Raw genomic sequence first — 7,078 nt, forward strand, 5'->3', positions numbered from 1 at the left:
AGGAAAGTATAGAGGGGATGTCAGAGGCGGGTTCTTTACAGAGAGTTGTGAGAACATGGAATGCGTTGCCAGCAGCAGTTGTGGAGGCAGGGTCATTGGGGACATTTAAGAGACTCCTGGACATGCATATGGTCACAGAAATCTGAGGGTGCATACATGAGGATCAGTGGTCGGCACAACATCGTGGGCTGAAGGGCCTGTTCTGTGCTGTACTGTTCTATGTTCTAAACCTGCTTCATTACTCATTACGAGATCCAAGATAGCCTTTTCCCTGATTGGCTCAATGGCACATTGCTTCATGATTTTGTTATCATAGCTCCACTTTCCAATTTGTTAACTCAATCAATATAAAGATTAAAGTCACCTTTAATTATTGCTCTATTCTTTTTACATATTCATATTATTTGTTGCTTTATAGCCTTTCCCACAGAATAGCTACTATTTGTTTGGGGATCTGCACACCACTCCTATTAATGTTTTCTTTCGCTTGCTGCACCCAACTGGACTGTACATCATCTGAGCCTAGATCTTCTCTCTCTACCATCCTAATTTCATCTCTTATTAATAGCGCTTCTCCATCTATGTTCATCCCTTCTGTGTCTCAGAAACATCAAATATCCCTGAATGTTAAGCCCCCAATTTTGATCTCCTTGTAATCATACTTTTCATAATGGCTCTGAGATCATATTCATTTTCCTCAGTTTGTGCCATCAGTTCACCTACCTTATTCAAAATGTTTGCAAATTAGGATAAGCCTTTAAGTTTGATCTATTATCAAGTTTCCGGACACTGTATGGTTCCTTGATGCAAAATGACATTCTCACATTCTGTCCCTTCTTTTCTGCTAACCATCAGCCCCTTGGCTACCTGTAATCCCACCTTCTCCTTTATTTTTGATTTTCTAATTTTGCAAGCAACTGAACCCTCCCCCAACAATTTAGTTTAAAATTCTGCCTACAGCACTAATTTTATGCAATTTGCCAGGAGTCTGTTCCCAGCATGATTCAGGCAGAGCTAGTCCCATTGGAACTGCTTCCTCCACCAGTACTGCTGTCAATGTCCCGTGAATTCATAACTGCTTCTCCCACAATAAACTGCATCAGTTGTGTTTCTGCTGTGTGGTTTAGTGTTTTCCATCATGTCCTTTATCCTCTGCCATTATTTAATGTAAGTTTGGGCTCCTGTGCCTTTCACATTTTATTTCTTGAAATGCACTTTGATTATGAAGAATTAACTGTTTGGTGATATGCCTGAGCATTGGAACTGTAACCAGAGAGGCAGTAACATCGTGGAAGATTATAACACATTGTTATAAAACCATTTTGAGAGTGTAATCCTCTGCAAATATGTAATGTGCAGCTGCTCAAAACTACCAAATCCAACTAGTTTAAATAATATGCTAGTGATTTTGTAATTATTTAAAATGTAATAATTTATTCTTCTGGACTTCCTGCATTTTGCATTGTAAAGGAAGGGTAGTCCCTTATCCTGTGACTGGTGAACTTTGCTATCCTGATTTCTGTTTACTGTTGAGGCAATACAAGATACAGTGTGATCAGGGCTGACCCTCATCATTTGAAACCATTTTGGTTGCACATACTGGGGGAAGGGAATTGGCTAATGCAGCTTTTGTTATGCAACTCCCCTGATTTGAGAAAAGATGCTGTAGATTAAACTGGATTATGCATAAAATGGTAAGACACATAGAAACGTTATATAAAAAAGGAAAATGATCAACATGGTAGGACATGATAATTTACATTATTGTTATAACTAAGGTGTATGTTATACTTCCAAATTTGGAAAGTTGTATTTTCTCCAGTGTCAATTACTGGTAGCCCAGTAGAAAATATTGCTCAGTCATGCGTGTTGCAATATTTTTTTTCCCAACATTCTGAATTCCTCCAATGTGTTGGGTGGTGCTGGTGCATGTAGATTGGAAGCCTGTGTTCAAACCCTGCTCTAGTTAACCTCTCTGAGCAGTTGGTATCTACCTGGCAGATACAGTCAATACATGCAGGGAAAAAAGCAGTCAAGGTTCTCTACTGATAATCACTTTTCAGCATTCACTGTTGGAATGTGCAAGCATGGATAATAGGAAAGACGGAGAAATACTTTTGTTTAATTCATTCATGGGGCATGGACGTTGTTGGCTGGCCAGCATTTATTGCTGTTTCACTAGTTGCCCTTGAGAAGGTGGTGGTGGTGAGCTACCCTCTTGAACCACTGCAGTCCACTGCTATGAACTGACCCGTAATGCCATGAGGGAGAGATTTCCAGGATTTGACACAGCGACAGTGAAGGAATGGAAATACACTTTGAATTCAGGATCATGAGTGGCTTGGAGGAGAACAGGCAGATGGTGGTGTTCCCATGTACATGCTGCCCTTGTCCCTCTCAGTGGAGGTGGTTGTGGATTTGGAAGGTGCTGCATAATGGTCTTTGGTGAATTTCTGCAGTGCATCTTGTAGATAGTACACACTGCTGCTGCTACTGAGCATTGGTGGTGGAAGGAGTGGATGTTGATGGAAGTGGTGCCAATCAAGTGGACTGCTTTGTCCTAGAACATAGAAGAAGAATACAGCGAAGTAGAGGCCCTTTGGCCCTCGATGTTGCGCCGATCCAAGCCCACCTAACCTATACTAACCCACTATCCTCCATATTACTATCCAATGCCCGCTTAAATGCCCATAAAGAGGGAGAGTCCACCACTGCTACTGGCAGGGCATTCCATGAGCTTACGACTCGCTGAGTGAAGAACCTACCCCTAACTTCAGTCCTATATCTACCCCCCCTTAATCTACCCTCCTGATTAGTGTCAGACTTCTTGAGTGTTGTTGGGGCTGTGCCCATGCAGGTGACAGGAGTATTCCATCACACTCCTGATTGTGCCTTCAAGGTGATGGACAGGATTTGAATAGTAAGAAGATGAGTTACTCGCTGCAGTATTCCAAGCCTCTGACCTGGTCTTGTAGGCACTGTGTTTATATGGTTTCTGGTCAGTGATAACCCCACAGGTATTGAGAGTTGGGTATTCGGTGATGGTAACACCATTGTATATCAAGGGGTGAGGGTCAGATTCCCTCTTATTGGAGATGGGCATTGCCTGGCATTCGTGTCGTGTGAATGTTACTTGACATTTGTCAGCTTCAGCCTGCATATTGTCCAGATCTTTATTGCATTTGGACATGGACTGCTTCAGTATCTCAGGAGTCATGAATGGTGCTGAACATTGTGCAATCGTTGGTGAACATCCCCATTTCTGACCCCTCAATGGAGGAAAAATCAGTGGTGAAGTGGTAGAAGATGGTTGGACCTAGGGCACTCCTGCAAAGATGTCCTGGAGCTGAGGGGACCAATCTTCAGCATTAACAGTCATGTTCCTATGTATCATGTATCACTCCAGCTAGCAGACAATTTGCCCCCGATATCCATTGATTCCAGTTTTGGTTGGACTCTTTGATGCCAGTCTTGGTTGATGTGAAGGGCTGCCACTGTGATGTCACCTATGATATTCGGCTATTTTTGTCAGTGTTTGAACCAAGGCTGTAATGAGGTCAGGAGCTGAGTGGCCCTGGTGGAACCATTTTGGATATCACTGAACAGGTTATTGCTGAGCAGATACTGTTTGATAGCACTGTTGATGACGCCTTCCATCACCTTACTGATGATTAAAAGTAGGATTGGGTGGTAATTGGCTGAGCAAAACTGAGGACTGCAGATGCTGGAAACCAGAGTCTAGATTAGAGTGGTGCTGGAAAAGCATAGTAGGTCAGGCAGCATCCTAGGAGCAGGAAAATCGACGTTTTGGGCAAAAGCCCTTCATCAGGAATGGAGGCAGGGAGCCTCCAGGGTGAAGAGATAAATGGGGACGCTGGGGAGAAGGTAGCAAAGAGTACAATAGGTGAATGGGGGTGAGGATGGAGGTGATAAGTCAGAGAGGAGGGTGGGGGAAGGTAGCAAAAAGTACAATGGGTGGATGGAGGTGGGGATGAAGGTGATAGGTCAGTGGGGAGGGTGGAGTGGATTGGTGGGAAGGGAGATTGGCAGGTAGGACAGGTCATGAGGACGGTGCTGAGCTGGTGTAACTACGGAAGGTGGACTGTTCTACGTCGGGTGGTGAGGGAGTGGCGGTGGAGGAGTCCTAAGACCTGCATGTCCTCGGCAGAGTGGGAGGGGGAGTTGAAGTGTTGGGCCACGGGGCGGTGGGGTGTCCCGGAGATGTTCCCTAAAGAGCACTGCGAAGAGGCGTCCAGTCTCCCCAATGTAGAGGAGACCGCATTGGGAGCAACGGATTCAATAAATGACATTGGATGTGCAGGTGAAACTTTGGATGTGGAAGGTTCCTTTGGGGCCTTGGATGGAGGTGAGGGAGGAGGTGTGGACACTGGTTTTGCAATTCCTGCGGTGGCAGGGGAAGGTGGCAGGAGGGGAGGGTGGATTGTTCGGGGGAGTGGACCTGACCGGGTAATCATGGAGAGAACGGTCTTTGCGGAAAGGGGTGGGGAGGGAAATATATCCCTGGTGATGGGGTCTGTTTGGAGGTGGCAGAAATGTCAGCGGATGATGCGGTTAATGCGAAGGTTGGTAGGGTGGAAAGTGAGGACCAGGGGGTTCTGTCCTTGTTATGGTTGGAGGGATGGGGTTTGAGGGCAGAGGTGTGGCATATGGATGAGATGCGTCGGAGGGCATTTTTAACCACATGGGAAGGGAAATTGCAATCTTTAAAGAAGGAGGCCATCTGGTGTGTTCTGTGGTGGAACTGGTCCACCTGGGAGCAGATACGGCAGAGGTTTTAGGAATACGGGATGGCATTTTTGCAGGAGGTAGGGTGAGAAGAGGTGTAATCCAGGTAGCTGTGGGAGTTGGTGGGTTTGTAAAAAATGTCAGTGTCAAGTCGGCTGTCATTAATGGAGATGGAAAGGTCCAGGAAGTGGAGGGAGGTGTCAGAGATGGTCCAGGTGAATTTAAGGTCGGAGTGGAATGCGTTGAAGTTGATGAATTGCTTAACATTCTCGTGGGAGCACAAGGTGGCGCCGATGCAGTCATCAATGTAGCGGAGGAAGAGGTGGGGAGTGGTGCTGGTGTAACTACGGAAGATGGACTGCTCTACGTAGCCGACAAAGAGACAAGCCGAGCTGGGGCCCATACGGGTGCCCATGGCTCCCCCTTTGGTCTGGAGGAAGTGGGAGGATTCGAAGGAAAAATTGTTATGGGCAAGGACCAGTTCAGCTAAATAAATGAGAGTGTCAGTGGAAGGGTACTGTTGGGAATGTCGGGAGAGGAAAAAGCGGAGGACTTGGAGGCCCTGGTCATGGCGGATGGAGGTGTAGAAGGACTGGATGTCCATGGTGAAGATGAGGCGTTGGGAGCTGGGGAAACGGAAGTCTTGGTGGAGGTGGAGGGTGTGGGTGGTGTCTCGAATGTATGTGGGGAGTTCCTGGACGAGGGGAGGATAGGACAATATCGAGGTAGGTGGAGATGAGTTCGGTGCAGCAGGACCATGCTGAGATAATGGGCCAGCTGGGGTGGTCAGACTTGTGGATCTTGGGTAGGAGGTAGAATTGGGCAGTGCGGGGTTCCTGGACTACGAGTTTGGTAATTGGCTGAGTTGGATTTGTCTTGCGTTTTGTGTTCAGGATGTATCTGGACGATTTTCCACATTGGTAGTATTGGAAGTGTACTGGAAGAGCTTGGCTTGGGGCGCAGCATGTCCTGGAGCACAAGTCTTCATTACTATTGCTGGAATGTTGTCAGGACCCATAGTCTTTACACTATCTATTGTCTCCAACTGTTTCTTGGTATCACATGGAGTGACAGATGGTATCTGTATTACTGGGGATTGCTAGAGGAGGCCGCTATGGAATGTCTACTCAGCACTTTTGGTTGAAGATTGCTGCGAGTATTTCAACCTTAACTTTTGTGCTAATGCGTTAGGCTCTTCCATCATTGAGGATGGGATATTCATGGAGCCACCTCCTCCAGTAAGTTGTTTAATTGGCCAGAACCATTCACGACTGGATGTAGCAAGAGTGCAGAGTTTTGATATGATTTTTTTGGTTGTGGGATTGCTTAGCTCTATCACTTGTTGCTTATGCTGTTTGGCACGCAAGTAGTCCTGTTTGGTAGCTTCACCAGAAGCAACTGCACAGGTGAATAGCTGCTGGTATTCATTGCATATATCAGAGGTGAAGTTATTCAGTTGGTAAGAGGCTCGAGGAGCTGAGTTAGTATTTACCAACTTAATTTAACACCTTTAGAAACATAATCCTCTGCAGCTGACGAAGGCAGTTTTATGCAATTGTTTTAGTCAAGCAGCAAAAAGCACAAATTGCTACCCTGTTTAATGTCTATTTTTTTTCTTTTTTAGGTTCTCTTCTTCTTGAATCCAAAATAAATCCTAATACAGCATATCAAAAACAGCAGGTAAGGACATGGATACATGCAGGTTATAGTTTGACATTGATACAGTCCAATTGATTAACTTTAGCTATCAATCTGATTACACTTCAAATTTAATATTACTTATCCTTGTGTTTACATCCCTTCATTGATTTGTCACTATCTATCTTCTAGCCCATTGAGGTATCTAACTATGTGCAGCCATAATATTCTATATACTGCTTTTGGCAGCTATTGTTTCAAGTACTAGTTAATTACTGAAAAGCACTACTAACAGCGATTATACAAGGCAAAGTAAGTTAGTTTCTTGATGTAACTTAAAAAAAAGTCAAGGATTCCGGGTGTCAGTCAAGAAAATACAGTTGAGACCACAACCAGATCAGTGTGATCTTAAGGAATGAAGGACAAAGGTAGAACATAGAAGAATACAGCGTAGTACAGGCCCTTCAGCCCTCGATGTTGCGCCGATCCAAGCCCACCTGACCTACACTAGCCCACTATCCTCCATATGCTTATCCAATGCCCGCTTAAATGCCCATAATGAGGGAGAGTCCACCACTGCTACTGGCAGGGCATTCCATGAACTCACGACTCGCTGAGTAAAGAACCTACCCCTAACATCTGTCCTATACCTACCCCCCCTTAATTTAAAGCTATGCCCACTTGTAATAGCTGA

General features: G+C 45.2%; 1 protein-coding gene across 3 annotated transcripts in view; it reads left to right on the forward strand.

Annotated features, from left to right (window-relative positions):
* The window catches only part of smek1 (SMEK homolog 1, suppressor of mek1 (Dictyostelium)), a 137,594-nt gene that overhangs the window by 34,106 nt on the left and 96,410 nt on the right, over positions 1 to 7,078 (forward strand). For all 3 annotated transcript variants that reach the window (XM_043696929.1, XM_043696928.1, XM_043696926.1), the window contains exon 2: positions 6,371 to 6,426. In XM_043696929.1, the coding sequence (XP_043552864.1) occupies positions 6,371 to 6,426 (56 nt within the window). The remainder of the gene's footprint in view (positions 1 to 6,370; positions 6,427 to 7,078) is intronic.

This window comes from Chiloscyllium plagiosum, chromosome 10 (assembly GCF_004010195.1).
Source record: "Chiloscyllium plagiosum isolate BGI_BamShark_2017 chromosome 10, ASM401019v2, whole genome shotgun sequence".
Taxonomy (NCBI): domain Eukaryota; kingdom Metazoa; phylum Chordata; class Chondrichthyes; order Orectolobiformes; family Hemiscylliidae; genus Chiloscyllium; species Chiloscyllium plagiosum.